Genomic DNA, 24,916 nt, shown 5'->3' on the forward strand with positions numbered 1-24,916 from the left:
GTAAATGTGGAGTGTCGGCTTCCCACCTTAACCATAAAGACACAGCGGCTAAGGATTCTTAACCGTGCAACAGCGAGCCCTACAGATGGGGAAAGGAGAATTGTGTATCAGCTTTATGATCTGAACTCACTGCATTCTGTCTGGGTGAGGGGAGGGTTGTTGAGACATTGGTGGCAAATTCACAGACGATCCACTGAGGCTGAGGATGGAGAGAGAACTGAATCCTCCTTGGGCAAGCTGGAAGATTGGTCAGGCAGAAGCCTAGAATATAATGGGACAAAAAGACACAAGCAAGATAAAGCAGCAGCTTCCAGTTTTCTTCAGTAGAACTGTGTAGGCCCAGTGTTTGTGTGTCTCTTAACAACTGTCCTTAATTTCACAGGCAGCTGCCTCGACTAGTCCACCACCTATGACTCAGCAAGGGCTTGTAAGCTACTTTGGAATGGATCATCCTGAAGTACGAGTGCATGGTATAGCATGAGCAGCCTCATTTATATAAACAAGGTGGAGTCTGAATCATTAAATGGTTTCAAGAAGGAGCTGGATATATTTCTGATAAAACGGGTTAAAGGGATATGGGGAACAGGTAGGGAGGAAGATTCAAGACTAGGGAGAGATCAGCCATGATCTGATTGAATGGCGGAGCAGGCTCGAAGGGCTGAACTGCCGACTTCTGCTCCTAATTCCGATGTTTCTGAAGAACAATGCTCTGGTTGAACAAGGGAACAAGTCTGAGGGGGTGAGTGGCCTACAGCTGTCACAGTGTTTATCCAGCACCTTTAAAATAGTGAAACATCGCGGGCTCTTTGCAGATGGGTACTGTCCTGAAACAACAGTGAGGATGGATTGGTGGCAGAGAACCCATTCAAAGAGGGGAGGAGGGGAAAGACATCGCGGGAGATTAAGAGACCGATTTCTCAAATTATCTTCCAGTCAGAAACTCCTGCTGAGTAGGTGATGATTGTAGACTCTTGTCATGGTAATTCTCAGCAGAAATATGAGGATAAATAAATGAACATTGTTCTTCTCTTTACCCATTATCGCTCTGTTCTGTCCCACAGAACCTGCCATTGATTTTGCAGTACCTTCAGAATCGGAGGGACTGATCACAGACTACACTCAGGTACTTGAGATAAAAATTGGGGCAGCGTGGTGGTTAGCACTGCTGCCTAACTGTTCCAGGGACCTGGGTTCGATTCCCAGCTTGGGTGTCTGTCTGGACAGAGTCTGCACATTCTTCCCGTTTCTGTGTGGGTTTTCTCCGGGTGCTCCGATTTCTTCCCACGTTCCAAAAGATGTGCTGGTTAGGTGCATTGGCCAGCTAAATTGCCCCTTAGTGTAGCCGAATAGGCACCAGAATGTGATGACTAGGATTTTCATGGTAACTTCATTGCAGTGTTAATGTAAACCTACTTGTGACACTAATGAATAAACTTTAAAATCGAGCCCATGAAAGTTTAAAAGTTAATGCCACCATGCTGCCCTACTTGTAACTTAACTTGTATTCATTAGTCTGACCTGCTTTACTAGAAGGATCCTAAATAATTACACACTGTGTCAAATAAATCATTTTTAAATATTACTCCCTTTAGACTCTGCCTCTGTCTGAATTGTTACTGCCCCTTTGTAGATGGAATTTGACAGTCAATACTCTCCTAATATCATACTTGGGGAGCTATTATAAACCTAGGCATTGAGTGTTGTCAGCGGGCTGTTCAACCATGGAGTCCATCATAACCCCAGTGCAAATTAGCAGTGCTTGCAGAGTCAACGGCCTAGTGGTATTATCGCTAGACTATTAATCCAGAAACTCAGTGCATGTTCTGGGGAACTGGGTTCAAATCCCGCCACGGCAGATAATGGAATTTGAATTCAATAAAAAATATCTGGAATTAAGAATCTTCTGAGGACCATGAAACTGTTGTTGATTGTCAGAAAAGCCCATCTGGTTCACTAATGTTGTTTAAGGAATAAGGTCTGTTGTCCTTACCTGGTCTGGCCCACATGTGACTCTAAGGCCATAATAATGTGGTTGACTCTCAACTGCCCTCTAAAAATGCCCCAGTGAGCCACTGCATTCAAGGGCAACTAGGGATAGGCAATAAATGCTGTCCAGTCAATGACGCTCATGTCTCACGAATCAGTAAAGAGAGACAAGAATGAATAAAGAAATATTTGTAGCAATGGATCACCCATTGTGTGTTTAAGATTATAAACCACGGGTTACAAGCACTGCCTCTCTTTCTACTCATTCTGACCTGATTTAGCTAACACAGTACATGCAAGGAATGGAAACTGTGATCTTTATACCCAAGGTCTCTGCTTGGTGTAATCCTGTGCTATTGTCAGCTGGAAGGTCCTAATGCCTGCATTATGCTGACTTTGACAATGTAGGGAAAGGAGGGAGTGGGAATACTGGAATTCTCTTCTTTCTGGAGCTAGGGATGATAGCCAATTAGGCTCCCGTTAGCTAATGCGTGAATGTGTGTTTGTCTATTAGCTTTGGCTCAGGGGTAACACTGTTGCTGTTGAGTTGGTTAAAGATCCAATCCAGAGTGCAAAATCTACGATGACACTCCTGTGCAACACTGAGGGAGTACTGCACTCTGAGTCCCCAGAAAGGATGTTCAAACAAGGAACCATTCATCCTCTCAGGTGGACAGAACAGATCTCAGAGCAGTGATTTGAAGAAGGTCAGGGAGATCTTCCCTGTATCTGGGCCAATCATTCAACCAACATCATTAAAACCAATGACCAGATCATTTTTACATGTTGTGGTATGTGGGATTTTGGTTGTTGTTGTAGTGATGACATTCCAAAATGACTTCATTGACCACAAGGCAATTTGAGACATTCTGAGTTCGTAAAAGGTGCTACATAAATGTAACTCTTTTTAAAAATATGTGCACATAACCACCCCAGAAATAACCAATGATTGGGATTTCCTGTTTGGCTTCAATAAAACATTTCCTCACACCGGACCCTCATGTGAATTGAAAAGATCCCAATATCCAGATCCTCCCATAATCTCACTGCTCCACATTGGGAGAACATTCCCTAATCATAAGGCTAACTCCACACAATTATACATGTTAGGGAAATATTTATGAATTTTGAAAACTTAGGATACGATCCTATGAAAAAAAATTCTGAGTGCTGAACGAGCAAGAAAGCAGGAGAGAATCGCGCTGTTTCTTTCAGTGAGCTGAGAATCACAAGCTTATGGAACTTAGTGCAAAAAAAAGCCAAGATCATCCGATTCTCGCCAGTAAGGGTACAATGCCAATTTTGATGGAAGAAAAGGGCCAGTAAGATTGGGGAGGAGGAAAACAGGGGATGAACCCAATTTTTCATCCCTCACCCAATCTTGCCACCTCACCTCACCGAATGATGAGCAGAATGAGGTTATAAGATCACACCCTTACAGTAACTTGATTATTCTGAATTTCTAAATTCAGCTTCTCTTGAATTGTGAATAGCTCATTTTGTCTCTATAACCCACTGTCACTAATTTGAAATCTTGTCCTGGTTTATGAGTGGAAGCCACAATATAATCAGAAATCTATGGTGTGTTGTCGTGTTTCATGCCTCAGGTATGCAGAGATGATGCACTCCAGGTTAAATAATCTGCAGGTGTTTTAGCTACAGTTTAGCTACTATACTCCTTATACACCTATGACTGTGTAGCCAAATTCTCCTCCAATTCAATTTTCAAGTTTGCTGAAGACACCACCGTAGTGGGTCGGATCTCAAACAACGATGAGACAGAGTACAGGAATGAGGTAGAAAATCTGGTGAACTGGTGCGGTAACAATAATCTCTCCCTCAGTGTCAACAAAACGAAGGAGATTGTCATCGACTTCAGGAACCATAAAGGAGACTATGCCCCTGTCTACATCAACAGGGATAAAGTAGAAAGGATTAAAAGCTTCAAGTTTTTAGGTGTCCAGATCGTCAACAACCTGTCCTGATCCCCCCATGCTGACTCTATAATTAAGAAAGCCCACCAGTGCCTCGACTTTCTCAGAAGACTAAGGAAATTTGGCATGTCAGTCACGACTCTCACCAATGTTTACAGATGCACAATAGAAAGCATTTTTTCTGGTTGTATCACAGCTTGGTATGGCTCCTGCTTTGACCAAGACTGTAAGGAACCAGAAAAGGTCGTGAATGTAGCCCAATCCATCACGCAAACTAGCCTCCCATCCACTGACTCTGTCTACACTTCCCACTGCCTTGGCAAAGCAGCCAGCATAATTAAGGACCCCACACACCACGGACATTCTCTCTTCCACCTTCTTCTTTCGGAAAAAGGATACAAAAGTCTGTGGTCACATAACAACCGACTTGAGCTTCTTCCCTGCTGCCATCAGATTTTTGAATAGACTTATCTTGCATTAAATTGATCTTTCATTATGCCCTAGCGATGATTGTAACACTACATTCTGCATGCTGTCCTTTCCTTCTCTATGAATGGTATGTTTTGTCTGTATATCACACAAGGAACAATACTTTTCACTATATGTTAATATAAGTAATATATGTGACAATAATAAATCAAATCAAGTTCGGTTTTCCCTTCCAACGGAACCACACCCAGGTTTCACTAATCACACACACAGAATTGATATCGGGTACACACAATCAAATACTGATCAATTGAAGGCCACCTGTGGTGCTTCTCACTCGTTTCTGCAATCTCTGACTGCATTTATTCATTCATGGGACATGGGTGTCACTGGCTAGGCCAGCATTTATTGCCCATCCCTTGTTGCCTGAGGGCAGTTGAGAGGCAACCACATTGCAGTGGCTCTGGAATCACATGCAGGCCAGACCAGGTAAGGTTGGCAGATTTCCTTCCCTAAAAGACATTAGTAAACCAGATGGATTTTTCTAACAATCAACAATGGTTTCATGGTCATCAGTAGATTCTTAATTCCAGATACTTTTTATTGAATTCAAATTCCACCATCTGCCGTGGTGAGATTTGAATCCAGGTCCCCACATTAGCTGAGTTTCTGGATTAATAGTCTAGCGATAATACCACTAGGCTATCACCTCCCTGCAAAGTGAGATGACTCTGAAATGCCTCTGTTAGACATAGGGTAAGCGTTCAGCAAAGAGTTGCCTGTTTGTGCTGAGGGTTTTCTCACACACACACACACACACACACACACACACACACACACACACACACACACACTCTCTCTCTAATATTGTGTGAAGCTCCTCTGAAACCTGAGGGTAACTGCAATTCACGCAGAGTGATCACCCTGTATTTCTTACTGGTGTCCTGTTTCTTGCTCTTCCAGGATTTCAATGGCAAGGTCAGTGAGGCTCCAACAAGAGGCAGCGCGAGTCCAAAGTCAGCAACATCATCTGTGTCATCCTCTCGTCGAAGCTCATCGACTCCATTCTTCCATGTAAGTTTGCAGCCTATTCTCCACATGTAAACAAGAAGAACAGGTGGGCTTGTAGCGATCTTAAATTGAGTCAATGTAAACAGCAATAACCACAGTGAAGGTCTGTGTTAAACATTGCTGCACTCTGGTCCAGGGTTTAATATCAAAATTAACACTGATAAGTGGGAACTTCTACAGGCAAATGGTACGGAATAAGTTCTCAGGTGGAACAAGCAAGGCAAAAATCTCTAGACTCATTCAGGAAAGATTTGGATGCTACAGTAAGCAGATGAATTAAGTGGGGCTGAATAGCCTCCCTATCTGTAAACTGGTGAACATTTTGACATGACAGGTTTAAAGCAAGCAATTTGTGGCATGAAATCAATTGCGTCAAGCTTTACTCATAGTTAGAAAGAAAAGCACAATGTGTTTGTGAGCAGGCACATCACTAACATAGCAGCCAACATGCATTAAACATATCCTCCTTTCCCTGAAATATTAAATGGGCAGATTCTGCATCTAAAAGCAGCCCAAAGTCATCATATATACGTGATATATCATGTCATCATACATAATATATAGATATATTTAAAGTCGTTTTGCTGTTAACCAATATTTTTGATCTGAAATTGGCACATCCAATAATATTGTTGCTAAAAGGCTTTCTGTTATACTTTCAGTAGAAATGATTTTTGGTACTAATCAGTGTAAAATCCTCTGTCCTCTGCAATACTCATTACAGGTGACTGGCACTGAAGGGTCCTGCGTCTATAGAATGATCCTTCATTTTTACCCATAAAATAGTTGAAGTCTAGGAAATTCTGAGATATCTGTTCAATATTCCTTCCCAAATCATTGTTCCAACCCATTATCTGCAGTGTCTATGATCTTGATAACACAGTACGTGTGCATTACATGTTTGAAACCTGTCGTTTTGACTGCTCACGCCAGCCTAAGTATGAAGTTGGTGACTGGTTGCCATTACTATGCCACTATGCCAACATGTTCTGCCACCATTTACTTCATACATGTCCAAGTTAACCTGCAATGTCACTACCTCAATTGGTGTTCCTACACTTTTACTTTCAACGTCTTTACACATCATTAATCTTCGGTCCATTGTTCTCTTTGAGAAGCCAGGGTTTTCACTTTGTTGCCTCCTTTCCATAACGTATCATGGCGAATTGTATTCTGTCTTTGTATCTCCATCCCACCTCCAGATCACCAGACCCTTTCAATTTCTCATCCTTTCCCACAAACTGTAACACATTACTGTCTGTTTCTACACCAACCCTTAAATCTTTCTTATGTGTGATCTGTGAGAACTGTTGCTGAATTAGTTTAATGTGGGTGAGTTTTGGTCTACATGAATAAATGCTTATTAATTTCAGGAGACTCGATGAACCTGTTCTGAAATAGGAGAACAACTCTTCCAGTCTCAGCACAACAGAGGAATTGAGGTAGCAAAAGTCTAGATTGGAACTTAGGTGGGGCCTCTTAGCTCAGTTAGCTCGATGGCTAGTATGCAGTTCAGATTAATACCAATAGTACAGAGATCAATCCCAGTTTACGCTGAGGTAAACTTCACCTTGCCTTGTCGTAAAATCATGGCATAAGCCGTAGTTTAGTAACCCTCAGGTAATGCGAATGTCACCTGAAGAAGATGCAACACAAATTTCTGAACTGCGGAAACCCCACACTTCCCTGTTCCTTATAGTTAGTAACTGTAATGTGTTCAATGATAACAATACTTCAAGCACAAAGAGCAGGATTTCCCAGCTATGCTCGCGCTGAAACAAGAAAATCCCACCTGGTCTACTTCTTGCCCATTATGATTCCCTTGGCCAGCAGAAAGTCTTTTAGTAAAACTGAATGTAACATGACTGCACCACCCCAAACTGTGCCTCATGGCAGAGGTTACATGGTTACAGTAAACCAGGGAGGACCATCAATACATAGTTGTATTTCAATCCCAAATAGTAATTCGGGGGGTAAATTCTCCCTTTTCAGATTTTTTTCACTTGAGTAATTGTGCATTGGTATCCATTAATTGGTTAAAATACGTTTAGATTTTCAGAAAACTCTTATTAACGGCCATTATTAAGTATAAAAAGTGCGCGCAGGAAGTGTGCAGTTATTTGTTCCACATTATTTTCTAGATCAGACGACAGTGTGTTCTAGAGCTTCCAATGATGGTAAAGTCTGGGACTCAGCTCCCTCAGCAGAAGAAGGTGTAGATGACGATGGTTAGGTGTGAATATTAATCTCTATCTCTGATGGTTTTTCCTCTTCCAGATCTCGTCCTTCTTTAGTAAGCCTGAGACAATTCAAGAGGAATCTCATGATGCCACTTACTTCAGCCCATTGAATCTTGTCTCCATTGTCACTTTATACAAACCCATTCATAAATTCTTGGTATGTAGCCTTTTGTTGGTGTGCAGTGAAACAGAACCATGCTGTGAGATTACAAATGTGTCGTTAAACGATTGTACAGATAATGTTCAGCTAAGCCAAGTGCCCATTTTCTGCCTGTGGCCAAGTTAGACCCAGGTTCTCAGGGTGTGGGTAAATGGCTTTACGTTTCTTAATCAAGATGTCCAGCTGTATGGATTCCTTAGCCTAGTTTTCGGAGACTTACATGCTGCTGGGTTTTGGGAATACCGAATAAGAGACATCAGAATGGGGAATCTACAGAGGGCTGTCAGCAAGTTTCCCAATTTTGATTGGGCAAAATAAACTCCTGTCCTGATATATTGGATTGGAGTGAAGGAAAGAAGTGGGTGAGTTGGCAATGGTAGAGGAATGAAAAGACAGAGAGAGAGAGAAAGAAGGAAAGATGAACTCGATACACAGCCAATGAGATGGGAATAGAGAAATAGAAATTGACCATTCAGCCCCTCCAGCCTATTCCACCACTGCTTTAGGTCATAACTGATCGGATCCTGAACTCCATCAACCCGTCTATGTTTCATTATCCATCATTACCGATGCGCAGCAAAAAATCTGTTTTCAATTTCTTTTCCATTGATTTATAGGACGTAGACTTTGTAGGCAAGTCCAGCTGTTCAATTGGCTTCCAATCTCAAGTTTTTTTTGGAGGGGGGGGTGAGTTCCAGATTTCCATGACCTTTTGTGTGAATAATTGCTCCTGACAAAGCCCTAGAATGGCCTGGCCCTAACTTCTGTCCCCTTGCTCCAGACCCCCCCCACCAGAGATCATTTTTCTCTTTCTATCCTCCCAAATCCTTTAATCATTGGGAACAGCACAATTAGATCACCACTTAATCTTCAATATTCAAGGGAATGCAAACCTACTCTATGCAACCTGACCTCATGGCTATCCGTTTGACTCAGTATTCAGGTGACTCGATGCTGAAATCTCTCCAAGACCAATATAACTTTTGTGAGTCACACTGCCTGGAATTGAATGCAATGCTCCAGTTGGGATCTAACAGAATCTCTGTACTGTTGTTATCTAACGTCCACACCCCTTTGGAGATAAATGACAACACTTCTTTTGATAATTGTCCACTAGCTGTAAGTGGCTTCTGCACGTGGATTATTAGTCTCTTTACTTCCAGTTTATTACAATTTACAGAGTGCTCTCATCTATCTTTCCTCAGCCGTAAGTGGATAACCTCACATTCTGCCCTAGTCGTGCCCCGTTACTTAACCTGTCGACGTCCCTCTGCATCTTTCTGTTCCATCCACACTATTTACTTACTGTACCACCTGACTTTGAGGCATCAGCAATCTTAGAAATATGGTCTAAAAACAGAACCTGCCGAAAATACTCAGCATGCCTCTGTAGAGAAAGAAGCAGCTGCCTCTTCAAAAAATTCAACTGGTGCATTAGATAGGAGAGTGTCTATGGATTTTACTTATATGGAAGTTCAGAAGGCTTTTGATAATGTTCCACATAAGAGACTGTTAATAAAAATATAAATGTGTGAAAATGGAAATAACCTATCTGTATGGGTGGAGAATTCCATAAAAAGTTACAGAGTAAGAATAATGGGTATGTGATCAAATTGGCAAGATGTGACTAGCTGTGACTAGATCCACACTGGATCTCTCTGGTCAGCTCATCCTCCTGAGTTGGGACTGAATGTCCATGCCAGTGGGAAACCTGAGTCTATGTAGTCGGATTCTCCCACCTGGAAATTCTATGTCTAGAGGAGGCCAATGGCAGGGTAGCTGCTGTCCAAATGCAAAGTGAAGGAAGCAAAAGAAAACAAAAAGCAAATCAACAATGAAACACAAAACAAAATGGAAGCAAAGGTTGTGATCTAAAATTGCTGAAGTTGATGTTGATTCCAGAAGGCTGCCAAGTGCCCAATCACATGATATGTTTTTTTTTGTTCCTTCTTCCAAGACGTCACTAAACATAATAAAAAGCAATACAATTTCTGTGCGACAGCTCGTCACATCCTGCCAGTTTGAGCTCATGCCCATTATCCTTACTCTGCAACATTTTATGGAATTCTCCATCTACATGAATAGGTTTTCCCCATTTTCATGCATTTGCATTTCAGTTAACGGTCTCTTGCGTGGAATGTTGTCAAAAACCTTCCAAACTTCCATCCCTAGTGGTGTACAAGGTGAACTTTTGTCTGATTTCAGAGCGAGTTTTTACCTGGAACAGGTTACAAACTAAAGGCTGGAAAAGGGGCACCACTTCACACTAAGCATGGCTAACCAGGGGTCTCTCTCACTCTTACCACTACCCATTGCTTTGGTGGAAGAATTTTGTAAGTTGATACTCAACCTGTTGGCCTCATTACCGCAACTCACTTGACCATCAAGTTCTGTGGTAGGACTTGAACCTGCAATTTCTGGCTCAGAAACAGGAATGCCTTCCTGCAGAGGCAGGGATGGTACCTGTTGCACCACAAGACCTCCTCACTGAGAGAAGGAAATAAGGGCAACATAATAGGTGCAAGACATTTTGATTTTTTTTTCAAATGCCTTTGATAAGGTACCAATTCCACACCCTAGCTGTGACTAACACTACATTGTGTATCCCCTCCTTTCCTTCTCTATGTATGGTATGCTTTGTCTGTAAAGTGTGTAAGAAACAATAATTTTCACTGTATACTAATACATGTGACAATAAATCAAATCAAAAAAAAGTACGTCTGTGTAATTAGCACCACAGATTCCAGTGGCACAGTGGTTAGCACTGTTGCCTCACAGCACCAAGGACCCTGGTTTGATTGGCTTGGGTCACTGTCTTTGCGGATTCTGCACATTCTCCCCATGTCTGTGTGGATTTCCTCCAAGTGCTCTGGTTTCCTCCCACCGTCTGAAAGACGTGCAGATTAGGTGCATTGGCCATGCTAAATTCTCTCTCAGTGTATCCGAACAGGTGCCAGTGTGTGGTGACTGGGGGATTTTCATATTAACTTTATTGCAGTCTTAATGTAACACTGATAAATAAACTTTAAACTTTAAAAGCTTCTGGCAGTGTTTTGCCTTTAAGCTTAAAAGGAAGATGGCTCAGTATATGAAAGAAAAAGGAATAGAAGATTCTGTAATACCGTGGTTGTGGAGTGGTGGCATGGGGCTTGTGTAGAATACAAAGACTGTCAGTTGGGTATGTTTCTGTACTGTACATTCCAAGTACTTCAATGTAAAACATAGGAAGAAATTGTTTCCATTGGGAGGATAACCAGATGACACAGATTGAAGGTAATTGTCAAGATCATTGGTGTCATTCTTGCAATATTTTTTGCACTTTCACCATCACCTCAATATCATTTTTAGAATACAGCGAGTTGAGCTGAATACTCAAAGTGTGGTCTAAGAACCGGTGAACCGAAGAAGAGAAATTTATTAAGGCATGAGTTAGCATCATCTGTAATGCATTGCCTGAAATGGCCAGACCCTTTAAAAAGGGAATAGACTATGTACCGGGATCTCAGAAACATTTTAAAGCTCTGTCCGGGAGGGGCAAGAGAGTGGGACTGATTGGTCAGCTCTTGGTGTTGGCATCAATATGATGGATTAAATGGCCTATACTGTATGATGTTATAAAATATGTACTTTCCCTAAGCCAGCTTGTTGGGCCTTTTGTTAACTCCTACTGTTTCTGTGTAATTATTAACCATCTGGTGAAGGTCAGAGGCCATCAGTTAAACAGGATCATCAGATGGGATTATTGTGGGTGCAGGCTTGATGGGCTGAATGGCTGCTTTCTGCACTGTCGGGATTCTGTGATCAGCGGAAGCTTTTGTATATGTAAATCTGCAACACCACCACCTTCTTTTCACAATTCTTGCTTTTCTTCAGAATTCGATACACAACTTTTCCAGTAGAGTGTTCGGAGTTGAGGAGCGTCAGACTGAGGCATCACAAACAACTGGCTTTATCTCCAAGACAGAGTCCTTGCTTGATGCATTAGGAAAGGGTGCAATGAGCCAAGACCAAGATCTGAGATCCACACCTCCTGTACTGAGCCCTGAAAGTGACGTAAGTGCACAGCCAACTGGAAACCTAGAGTAAGAGCGAAGTAATTTGAGTCTAAATGATTGTTTGGTTATTTTGGAACTATTATATCAGAATGTTAGAGGTGTACATTCCCCTTCAAATAATACATTCCCGAACTCTCATGGCTATGCATCAGTACCACTCTTAAGTGACCAAGTCCTCACCGTCTGTTTGCATTGGTTAAATCTAATCAGGACACCTTATCCCATAACATCATCCTAAAATATAGATGTCCTTACGTAGATTGTTTAGGAAACAGTGGGACACTCCCTATTTTCCCAGCACAATGGTAGTTTCATAGATCCAAACTGCCTTTAAACCTTGAAGTCTACTTAAACCCATAATTACTCAATGTTTAAGTATAAATACTGTCTCCTTTGGAAATGGAAAAACATAATAAGAACATAAGAACATACGAAATAGGAGCAGGAGTAGGCCATCTGGCCCTTCGAGCCTGCCCCGCCATTCAGTAAGATCATGGCTGATCTGTCGTGGCTCAGTTCCACATTCCCGCCCTCTCCCCATAACCCTTAATCCCCTCTCTTATCAAAAACCCATCAACCCACGTCTTAAAAATATTTAGCGAGGTAGCCTCCACCACTTCAACGGGCAGAGAATTCCAGAGATTCACCACCCTTCGAGTGAAGAAATTCTTCCTCAACTCCGTTCTAAACCGCCCCCCCCTTTATCTTGAGGCTGTGCCCCCTAGTCCTACTGTCCTTTCTGAGCGGGAAGAGTCTCTCCACCTCTATCCTATCCATCCCATTCATCATCTTATACGTCTCAATGAGATCTCCCCTCATTCTTCTAAACTCTAACGAGTACAAGCCTAGTTTATTCAGCCTCTCCTCATAGCTCAACCCCCTCAACTCCGGCATCAGCCTAGTAAACCTCCTCTGCACTCCCTCCAAGGCCAAAATATCCTTGCGTAAGTACAGCGCCCAAAACTGCACACAGTACTCCAGCTGCGGCCTCACCAATGCCCTAAACAGCCGCAGCAAGACCTCCCTACTTTTATATTCAATCCCCCTCGCTATGAAGGCCAGCATCCCATTCGCCTTCCTGACCACCTGCTGCACCTGCAAGCTGGGTTTTTGCGACTCATGCATAAGGACCCCGAGGTCCCTCTGCACCGTCGCCTGCTGCAGTTTTTCTCCACGTAAGTAATAATCCTTCCTACCATTATTCCTACCAAAGTGGACCACCTTGCACTTGCCAACATTAAATTCCATTTGCCAGTTCCTGGCCCATTCACCCAGCCTATCTAGATCCTTCTGCAGACTCTCCACACCCTCTGCGCAATTTGCCGTTCCACCAATCTTGGTGTCATCAGCAAATTTCGACACCATACACTCGGTTCCCTCCTCCAGATCATCTATATAAACGGTAAATAGCTGAGGCCCCAGCACTGACCCCTGGGGCACTCCACCAGTCACCAACCGCCAATCCGAATAGCACCCATTGACCCCCACTCTCTGCCTCCTATTTGACAACCAGTCCTGTATCCACGCTAACACCCTACCCCCAACTCCATGTCCCCTGACCTTCTGCAATAACCTCTTGTGAGGTACCTTGTCAAATGCCTTCTGAAAATCAAGAAAGACCACATCCACTGGCTCTCCTCTATCCACCGCCCTAGACACATCCTCATAGAACTCCAGTAAATTTGTCAGACACGACTTCCCCTTAACGAAACCGTGCTGCGTCTGCTCTATCAAGCAATTCCCCTCGAGATGCCTCGCTATTTCCTCCTTGATGACGGATTCTAACATTTTACCTACAACAGACGTTAAACTAACCGGCCTATAATTCCCCGCCTTTTGCCTGGCACCCTTCTTAAACAACGGCGTAACATTAGCCGTTTTCCAATTTTCCGGCACTTCCCCGGAATCCAGCGACGTCTGGAAAATAACCGCCAAGGCATCCACTATCACCTCTGCCATTTCTTTCAGAACCCTCGGATGCATTCCATCCGGTCCTGGGGACTTGTCCACAATCAGCCCCTTCAGTCTGTCGAGCAACGCCTCTCTAGTAACAGTAATGTCATTGAGACCCTCCAGTCCTACCACCTTTCCATCTCTAACACCCGGCAAATTATTCACGTCCTTCTCCGTGAAGACCGAAACAAAAAGGTTATTCAAGACCTCAGCCATTTCCCCATCCCCTACCACTAAGTCCCCCTTCTCATCCTCTAAGGGTCCAACGTTCACCCTAGCCAGCCTCTTCCTTTTTATATACTTATAAAAACTCTTGCTATCCTTTTTTATATTAAGCGCTAGCCCAGCTTCATAGTTTCTCCTACCCTTCTTTATCAATTTCTTTGTCAATCTTTGTTGACATTTAAACCTCTCCCAATCCTCTTCTCACCCACTACTCTTAGCTACTCTAAACGTCTCCGCTTTTAATTTAACACTTTCCTTCACCTCCTTCGTTATCCACGGCTTATTACCTCTCCTCCTACGGTCCTTTTTGACCATCGGAATAAATTTCTGCTGAGCACCAAGGAAGATCTCCTTAAAGATCCTCCACGGCTCCTCAGCAGACCTACCTTCCAACGCGCTCCCCCAGTCCACATTCGCCAATTCCTGTCTCATCCTACCGTACTCCCCTCTGTTCAAACAAAGAACGCATGTCCGGGAACCCACTTTGTCCTCCTCCATCTGCACCAGAAACTCCATCATACAATGATCACTCTCCCCAAGAGGATCCTTCACTGCAAGGTCCCTAATTCTACCCGCCTCATTACATAACACCAGATCCAAGATGAATATAGATCTAACATGCAATGCTCATCAGGATGGGATAAGGGGGAAACAGAGTTACAGTAAGGGAGGAAAGCAAGTAGATTCAGAAGGCTCTCCATGTCAAGAGACACATGAGGCAGATGAAGCACACAGATATGTCTATTTCCCATAGCTTGTATATCTTGAACCTGGTTGTTTGCCTGAAGCCAGGGTCTTGTGAGGCACCACTCCCCATCAAGCATGGCTGACCAGAAGTTTCTCCGAATCTTACCACATGCCATAGTCCCACTGGAAGAACTTTCAAAACTCTTTGGCAATTCTATGAATCCACCTTCCACAGACATCAAATCCAGGAGTATTCTGTTTCGGAGGCAGGGACACCGCCCCCTAGACCACACAATCTCCTCCGTAGGGTGAACAGAATATGTTTGAACTACCCAGGGAAGAGCAGGAATCAGAGCCCCTCTCAAGGACACTTTGCAGCTGAATCCATCATTTACAATGAGCTCAAAAAGTTCTTAAAGTGCTGAGTTTGAGCATTCTCTCTGGCACTCATAGATACTGGTATGCGGCTTGTGTTTAATTCATTCATTCCTGGGATATGGGCGTCACTGGCTAGGCCAACATTTATTTTCCTTGAGAAGGTGGTGGTGAGCTGCCTTCTTGAGCCACTGCAGCCACTCACAGTGCTGGTAGGAAGGGAGTTCTATGATTTTGACCCAGTGATAGTAAAGGAACAATGATATATTTCCAAGTCAGGGTAGTGAGTGACGAGAAGGGAAATGTCTAGGTGATTGTGTTCCCACGGTATTGCCACTGAATATTAAGGAGCCCACACAAGTGTGTAACCGTGAACAGCCTGGTTTTGGGTTCACCAGATTAATCCTGTGCTCACGGGCGTCACAGAAAGCCTCAGAAAACGTATTAGGGTAACAGTGGGTAGTTGGTGTCTCAGCAAATGACAGTTCCATCTGTTTAATTTTGAACCAAATGGCATAACTTCAGAAGACAACAATGAGTGAATGTTTCCGAGAAGGCTCCAGAGGTATGTGTGAGGGCGTTTCCTGAATTTGAGCCTCATCATTTGTTGTTTCCCATTGCAGCTTCCTCCTCCAGAGATGACAATTCAGGAAGCTGAAAAAGGGGACATGTTGACACCAGGGAAATTGGACAGACAAAATCTCTCCCAAAGCATGCTAAGCATGGTAAGTCTGAAGCCAACTTGTAAACTGGTGAAGGAATTTAGGTTCAAATTCTGATGGTTGAGTTGCTGAGGTTTCAAAGAAATGATAAATGTGACAATTCACTCGTCCAGCATCTCACTGGGAAAATTCACAATGTCGCATACAGATACATCTGTGTCAGTTTGTACTACCAAGATCAGGATTGCCCCAGTCCACTGATTTCTGAAACTATCCAGTGCTCCTAATAACCATAGGATTAATTCTGTGCAGCTGTACAACACTTTTTCCAACATTATCCACAAATAATGAATCCAATACAGGATCCTGGTTTAACATTTGCAGAAATGTAGATTTTAGAGCCCCTCTTTCTCTTAATCACTTGTAAAGTCAGGATCTCTCTTGACTATTGTTACCCTGTGGTAATGCTGCATAAAACAATCTCCTTTAGAACTGGGAAGGGATTAGAAGTTATACAGAAATCTCCACAGCACAGCAAGTGGAAGATTATATTGAGGGTGGAATGTGCAAAGTGCGTTTAAACTCTCCAAGGAAACCAATATTCCAAGGCCAGGATTTAATGTGAATGGCCCCACTCATTGTCTGGAATGTTGGGAGTAGGCTGCAGAAGCCACAACCCGCTTTTAACTGGCTCAGTTACCATTGGAGGCAGGTAGGTGACAGGCACGGCACCCACCATCATCTCACTTAATTTTACACGACTCCCTCCTGCCCCTTCCCAGATGGGGGCATGAAATTCTGGCCCAATGTAAACTGAGGCACCTCCCAGGGACTCTGACTGGTAGAATCCATTGAGTGCAGTGAGCTGGAAAGTTTGCAAAATGCAGAGTTTGACAGTTCATCCAGGCAGTCAGTGTTGTCTCCAGTACACAGTCAGCTGTTTCTGGCCCTTATCAAGTGGGATAGCAGTTAACGATCTGAAATATTTGTAGAAGAATAGAGTCTCACTAAATAAACCCTGGTATCACTAAAAGACTCAGAGAAAAGATATCAGGTAAATTTCCCATCTAGTAATTGCCTTGGAAACCTTGGTTTAACAAGCATGAGTTACCCGTGTTAGTTTAGAGACATAGAAAATTGAAGCAGGAGTAGGCCATTTGAACCTGTGGCACCATTTTAATCATGGCTGATCATCAAATTCAATATCCTGATCCACCTGCTCCTCCCATGTCCCTTGATCCCTTTAACCCCAAGAGCTATATCTAATTTCTCCTTGAAACCACATGTTCTGGCCTCAACTACTTTCTGTGGTGGTAAATTCCACACATTCACCACCCTCTGGGTGAATAACTTTCTCCTCACCTCTGTCCTAAGAGGTTTACACCTTATCCTCAATCCATGACCTGTAGTTCCGGATTCTCCCACCATTAGGAACATTCTTTCTGAATCTAATCTTCTTAAAATTTTATTAGTTGTCTACGAGATCCCCTTACTCTTCTAACTCCAGTAAATATAACCTTAACTGACTTAATCCCTCCTCATATGACAGACCTGCCATCCCAGGAATCAGCCTGGTATACCTTCGCGCATTCTCTCTAAAGCAAGAACATCCTCCTTCAAATAAGGACACCAGAACTGCATTCAATACTCCAGGTGTGGCCTCACCAATGTCCTGTATAGTTGCAGCAAAACATCCCTATCCCTATACTCAAATCCTTTCCTGCCAGTAGAATGACACTGACAGACATTGGGGGATGTGTCTGCATTTAGATTTATCTGAATTTGAGACTCATTCTCCATATTGCAGTATTCTTATCATACGCTTGACTCATCCAAAAGAAGTTCCAACTTCCTTATGAGGAGGGAAGATGACGAGTTTCTACAAAGCAATGAGTATCAGGAATTGAGCACCAGCTTCCTAACAAGGAGTCATCCAGTTCTTGTAATTCTGTACTGTAGTTTTCAACAAAAGAAAATTAATTGTGTTAAATAATTTTGGAAAGGAGGAAAACAAAGTTGGCAAACTGAAAGGGCTAGCCCCTTGTGTTGAATCCTTTGATTTAAAAAGGGATAGGAAGCATATCCAGGAAACTCTGGTTCAATTACTGGAATACTGGTGGGAGGGGAGTATTAGAATTTTTATTTAAAGGTGCAATAGAATAGTGGAAACTGAAAATTTAAGAACATGGACTTCAAAAGGACTCAATTTTGACCAACCTAGAATTTCACAAGGACATTGACAAGGTAAGGTGAGTGAGCGGACAGCTGGCAGATGAAGTTCAATGTGGAGAAATGTTACGTGATTCATTTTGGTAGGAAATAAAGACTGCAACTCTAAAGAAACCACAGGAGCCAAGAAACCTGGTTGTGTATTTGCATATTCATTGAAGGTGACCGGATAGGTTGAGAGAGAGTTAATATGGCATATAATGTTCTAGGTTTTATTAGTTTAGTTTAGTTATTAGTGTCACAAGTAGACTTATATTAAACTGCAGTGAAGTTACTGTGAAAATCCCCTAGTCGCCACAGTCTTGCGTCTGTTCAGGTGTTGAGAGGATTAACCAGACAATGCACAGTGAGCACTCAAATTTTTAAGCTTTTATTACCTGCTAGCAAAGAGAACAGAGACAGTGAATTTCAGTATGGTGTTCTGTCAATTTATATAGAAACTGTAACAGTTATAGTTCACAATATCTTGCTGTTTGGAATTTTGTTATTGAAAGGGTCTTATTTTCGTTCTGTGGCCAAGGCTAGGAACGTAGTGTTTATGGAACTAACACAAGGTTTAAATTTGTTTCTTATCCTGAGTACACAAGCGATGGCCTCTCTGTGAAGGCCTTGTTTGCTAATAAGCATTTTTTATTACATGACAGAGTTGTTTGTCATAACTTAATTTTCACAATTGTTGTAACTTAATGTCCCCACGGGTACACTGAGGGAGAATTTAGCATGGCCAATGCACCTAACTGGCACGTCTTTTGGTCTATGGAAGGAAACCTGAGTACCCAGAGGAAACCCACACAGATACGGGGAGAACATGCAGACTCCGCACAGACAGTGACCCAAGCTGGGAATTGAACCCAGATCCTTGGCGCTGTGAGGCAGCAGTGCTAGCCACTGTGCCACCATGGAGTATCAGAGTAAGGAGGTTATGTTAAGCCAGTATAACACACTAGCTTGGCCTCAGCTGGAGTATTGCATTCAGTTCTGTGCCACGCTTGAGGAAGAATGTGAAGGCATTGTGAAGAGCACGGAAAGGATTCACAAGAAGGGTTCTAGGGACAAGAGACTTCAGTTATGAAAACAAATAGGAGAAATTATGACTGCTTCCTTTGGAGAAAAGAGGGCTGAAAGGGATTTGATGGAGATGTTCAAAATCACGAGTGTCTAGACAGAGTAAACAGGGAGAAGCTGTTCCCACTGATGAAAGGATCTAGAACAAGAGGGCTCAGGTGGAAAAGAGTTGGTAAAAGAAGTAAAAACAACATGAGGAAAACCTTTTTTACACAGTGAGTAGGAGACACTAGCTGAGAGTCGGATGGGGGCAGGTTTAATTGAAACTTTCACAAGGGAATGTGACTTATCTGAAAAGTGAGAATGTGCATGGTTGCTGGGAGAAGGGAACTAAGTGAATTGCTAGGATAAAGGCAAAGTACTGCTACCTCACAACGCCAGGGACCTGGGTTCGATTCCCGGCTTAGGTCACCGTCTATGTGGTGTTTGCATGTTCTTCCTGTGTCTTGCATGGGTTTCTTCCAGGTGCTCCAGTTTCCTTCCACATTCTGAAAGATGTGCTGGTTAGGTGCATTGGTCGTGCTAATTTCTCCCTTACTGCACTCGAACAAGCGCTGAGTGTGGCAACTAGGGGATTTTCACAGTAGCTTCATTGCGCTGTTAATGTAAGCCGACTTGTGACACTAATAAATAAACTTAAACTTAGTAAGTAAATAACTAATTGGGGGAGACTGATATGATGGGCTGAATGGCCTCCTTCTGCACTGTAAAAATTCTGTGACTCTTTGAATCTTTTTAAAATCTTGGACGGGCTAATAAAATGGATAAGAATAATATAGTCAAGAGAATTTCAACAGGTGACGGACCTGGGGCACTCATGGCTATATTCAAAACGTGCTCATTCAGAAGGCAGTGTGGAGTAGACTGGCCGCGGAACAGAAAACACAGCAGGCTTAAAGGTAGTTACCATAGGGTCACAAAGGGTGGAACATGCCCCACCAGCTGGTGCTCGGGGCCTTACTTGTAGAAATGATTTGACTTAGAAATTGGAAATGTGTGGATGACTGCAATCTGGTGCTTCTAGTTAATAGTGACGTGGAAAGATGGTTGACTCTTAACTGTCTCTGAAATGGCCTAATAAGCCACCCAGTCCAAGGGCAGTTAGGGACAGATGGCATATGCTGGACTTGTCAGCTACCCCTCTGGCCTGTGAAAGAATAAATTAAAAGGCAAAACACTATGTGGCTTTTTGGTGGAAGAAGAAATGGTGAGGTATAGAACTGGAACAGCATAGACATCGACCCTGGCAGCCTTGGTGAGTGTTGTAGGTAAAATAATACCTCCGAGACTGTTAATGAGTCAAAATACAGTGGCTTTTATTTCAAAGCTCTGGCGTTTATTCCAGAGCTTTGGGAGAAACTGGTTCTGCACAGGGGACTACCAGACTTCTCCTAGAACACAAACACAAGTGGGCATTTATACATTATGAGCTCAAGCAATAATCACTATTCAAAGTTCCAATTCCAGTCAGACCTCCAGGTCTTCCCTCCCTGATCATGATTTAGCTTCAGAGTTGACCAGAGATTACTATCCAGCAGGCAGCTGCAGTCATGACACATGCTTAATCCGGTCACGATTCAAAACCCTCTGCAGCAGTACCGGCATCTCTGTCTTTGAAGTTACTTGTGTGATCAAGGCTGCCCCAGCAGGACTCTGCCTGTTAAAAGCCGGTATCGCGATCTGCCATCAGCAGCTGTCAAAAGCCGGTATCATAAACTACCATCTGTGTAACGATGTCCAACTAACACAAATAGCTAAGATTTGCAAAGTTTTAAAAATAACAGCCATATTAAACTATCTGTCTATATAAAAATGAGAGTTAAAGCATGTAATACATCAACAAATAACTTATATTACTCCCAGGAGCAGTATAAGCTTGAGAAGATCAGTCATTATGTAGGGTTATGTTTGTGACATATTCTAGTTACAAAATCCATTAACCCTTTCCCTACTTCACTCCCCCCTTTCGGTCTGGGCCAGGCCCAAGCGTGGCCCTATGACCAATCCAAAGCCAAATGTTACCAGCATTTGGGCCTACCCCCAGTTAAAAAAACAAAAGACAACTTGGGGTTCTTTTTTCCCACACAATCAATGAGCACCCACTCAACCAACAGTAAGTTATCTTACAGGAAAATACCAAAGTTCAAATCAAATATGAGACCTTGACTTAACCTTGCGTGACTGGCAAGTACCCAGGCAAACACTGGCCTTTATTTGTGCATCGGTCTTGGTCGTCCTCTGTGTAGTCTAGTTCTCTGGACTGGTCTGACACTCTGCACTCTGGCTTTGGTTTTCATTCTTTCCTTCTCGGGTGTGGTGGCTGTCCAACAGCTGGTAATCGCTGATGATGGTCACCATCGCTGTAACTCATTCCTAGTTGAATTTCACGCCCCTTTTGGTCATTGCCAATCAATCGATCAGAGTCCAGTCAAGTGCTACCACACCGATCTCTGGGTATCGGCCATGTCTATAGGTGCTGGAGGCACATAAGTCACATATCTCCCTTCGATCCTGAACACGAAGCATGACAGATCACAAACTCAGGACCAGTGTCTGTCAGGAATTCCCCAGTCACTCAACAGTCAAGCAAAGCCTAGATATTGGTGTGCACAGTAATAATACATCCCCGCAACATATTGATATTCCAGAAGTTACAGACGACAACATGCTACAAGTACAAATAATCACATATTCTAAACACCATTTTAGATTCAGAATTATGCACAGGACAATAATAAATCATTGATACAGATGCAAAAGGAAATAACATTTAAATTTGGATCTTGGAGGGTCATGCACCCAAAAAGTGCTGAAGAGGTAGGTTTAGCTCTCCAAAGTATTCGTCATTTAAAAATATCCAGATTTGCATAATAAACACCTCTTGTCGCAGTTACCATTTTAGATTTGAACTTCCACAGTCACAGCTCAAAATCTATCACCTTCTGGAATACACATAGTATGTTCTTTTATGACCCAATTAACACAATGTAACCAAAGTACAAACTAAAAGTAATTCAAGTGTTTCCATCAGTTTAACAAATTATAGAGGAAACTCCTCCATCATTCTGTCACTTTACCAATGTATTTATGAATAACATAACTTGCACAAATGGTTTATTTGTTTACCTTTAAGCATTTTAACTCGTATAACCCCAAATACCTAAGTAGGAGGAAAAATCCCGTCATCTGTTGTAAAGTCATTGACACTCTCCAGAGCCCTTAGCTTTTCAGACAAGTTAACCCCCACATATTAGTATCTACATACATTGAATCAACAAACTTTACATGTGAACATGAGGATTACCACAGATAACATTTACTCAATATAGAGAAGCCACAAAACAAACAGATATTGTCCCACATTCAAATGGTTACATCATAAACTGAGAACATGTTGCAACACAAAACCTGTGCAGACTTTATTTCCATTACCTTTTATTTGTCAAAATTAAACTTATTTACCTCTTATAAGTTCAGGCAACTTCCCACTTATAAGTTGGTTATTTTGTGCCAGCAATTTATTCTGTTAGCGCGAGTGGGCGAAACGACCACTACGGACTCGGGGTGAAGTTCAATAACGGCACAGCTTTATTTTCTTTTACGTCGACGGAGAAGCACAGTCAGGACATACAATCGGACTGTCCCGAAAGCGCTCTAAAGACTCCCCCACAACGGGCTACAGTTATACCTGAACTTCGCATTTCAAATGCTAATCCTTTATTTACAGTATTTGACTTCAGCCATCCTGTTTCGATGTTTTTGAGTGTTGGAGCAATTGTTTTAAGTGTGTGTTAATTGTTTTTGTCTGGTTGGTTATCAATGGTCTAGAATCTCTGGGGTGTGAACCATAGGTGTGTTATTGATCTCAAGAGCCTTGAGGGGCCAGGGATGTTTCCTTAACTGTGTTAATTTTAGGTGTCTCCATGGGTTGTTTGACTGGTTTAGAAGTGCTGATTTTGATGGGGTGGGGATGTGTTCTTTAATTTAGTTCCTGTAGGTGCCATCCTGTCCAATTTCCCTTAGGTGCTAGCCCTCATTTGCATTCTAAAAGCATGCTCTCGCCTACTGATCAGTGTCTGTTACTTTGTGATTTTAGTGGAGGGCTCTGAGGATAGCTTTAGTTTGCTTCCATTTTGTGTGCCCAATTTCATAAAATTTGTTGTCCGATAACAAATCTATCAATTAAATGTCAGAAACTGTAACACTGAAACGTAACCGTTCATTTTAATTCGAAAGATAACAATGAGAAAATCTGAATGAACCAAACTCAAGTCTCAGTTATCACTGAGTTGTGATAAAAAATCTTGCTTGTCATTCACGAACCATCTACTTAAAACAAAACACAAAAATACTTTGGGCTAGGAGTCAAATGAATTAACTTAGTCTCAAACAACTCCTTCAAGACAAAGGAAAGAGCACATGGTTCCTTCCAAGGTTTAAACCCTTTCCTAACAAAATTTGAACCCAGGATTATTCAAAATTCAAACTGGTTATCTCAGACTTCAAGTTATGTACTTTGATTTTGAAATTTCAGTTTACTTCTCAGTCTTATTTAAACTCTGTATTGAATCCATTGTTGTAAAATCACAACTAGGGAAAAAACATTAGAACATCCAAAGCAAACAACAACAAAACAAAAACATCCCAACCATTTTATCAAACACACACATGGAAACTTCCAACATTCATTCCAACTTATCCGTTATTCAAATCCAACATTTTAAACTGGGATGAAAATAAAACACTGAAAAAAACAAAGAAAACAGATTAAGACAGTCGCCTTCATTCTCCTTTCCTCCAGACTATAGTTAAACTCAAAACAGAAATAAATTCAAGAAATCTTATACTCACAATTTAGCAGTTTAACATTTCCTCAGCTCCTTTAAAGTTATAACAAAGTGTAAAGCATTGCATTTATTGCCTGCAATAAATACTCCACAAGTACAAACAACTTCTGCTCTCAATCTAATACAACAACAACCACCTGCATTCGACAAGCAACCAGGTCCCACAAACACTGAAATACAAAACCTAAGATTTCTCCTTAGGGTTTCTCATCTAGTCCATCTGGTTAATTTCAGACGCCCATTCTACTAATTCATCATAGTCCTGCGTACTAAGAATTCCCATTTTAAGGATTTTTTTGGTGAGCTGGTGACAGCCCGTCTTTAAATGCTTGTAAAAAGGCTCTATCTGTTTGGGCAGGTTCGGGCACTCCCGAACATTCTTGGTGTAATCTAGAGTCGCTCCCCAAATTTGGAAGCTTCTTCACCTCTTTGTTGTTTAGTATTGGTAATTCTGGACGAGTTGGTTGGTGCGTTGCCTAAGACTCGTTGGACCTCTGCCTTAAACCGATTAAATGGTTCCACCATTGCATCAACCTCAGCAGTTGTCTCTATTGCATATGTCCACCTTCCGCCTTGATAATCCAACTGAGTTCAGTCAGTGGCGTTAGCCTGGTCCACCCTGTTACCCATTAGTCTCCACTTGTCTGGTGGGTAAGCGGCCCGTACCAACTGGTGTATATCCCTCAAGTGTAACTGGTGTCCCACCCAAATGGTGTCCAGTTCTGCCCAAAATTTGCTATTATTACTCCAGGGCTGGAGCCTTCCAAGGGAAGTCAAAACTTGTTGCCTTTCTTCTGGGGTAAAGGGTTTATATCGGGCAGTGGGATTCTGTAATGTCCCACCACGAGTTATGGGAGCAAGATCATAAACCTCTTCCTCAACGGGGTCAAAATCTCTACGGGTGCCATGGGTTTTATGGCCGACCTATAGGGAGGCAAGGATCCCCAACTGGGGTCCTCTAAAATTTGGTTTCTCTTTTCTAGTTCTCTAATGCGTGA

General features: G+C 42.4%; 1 protein-coding gene across 1 annotated transcript in view; it reads left to right on the forward strand.

Annotated features, from left to right (window-relative positions):
• Positions 1-24,916, forward strand: part of LOC145349796 (uncharacterized) — a 45,539-nt gene extending 20,623 nt beyond the window's left edge. The window contains exons 11-17 of the mRNA XM_080198341.1: positions 383-470; positions 1,062-1,123; positions 5,313-5,423; positions 7,698-7,817; positions 11,694-11,873; positions 15,739-15,840; positions 24,902-24,916. Coding sequence (XP_080054467.1) covers positions 383-470; positions 1,062-1,123; positions 5,313-5,423; positions 7,698-7,817; positions 11,694-11,873; positions 15,739-15,840; positions 24,902-24,916 — 678 coding nt within the window. The remainder of the gene's footprint in view (positions 1-382; positions 471-1,061; positions 1,124-5,312; positions 5,424-7,697; positions 7,818-11,693; positions 11,874-15,738; positions 15,841-24,901) is intronic.

The sequence above is a fragment of the Carcharhinus amblyrhynchos genome, chromosome 11 (assembly GCF_965287045.1).
Source record: "Carcharhinus amblyrhynchos chromosome 11, sCarAmb.v2.hapA, whole genome shotgun sequence".
NCBI classification, from domain to species: domain Eukaryota; kingdom Metazoa; phylum Chordata; class Chondrichthyes; order Carcharhiniformes; family Carcharhinidae; genus Carcharhinus; species Carcharhinus amblyrhynchos.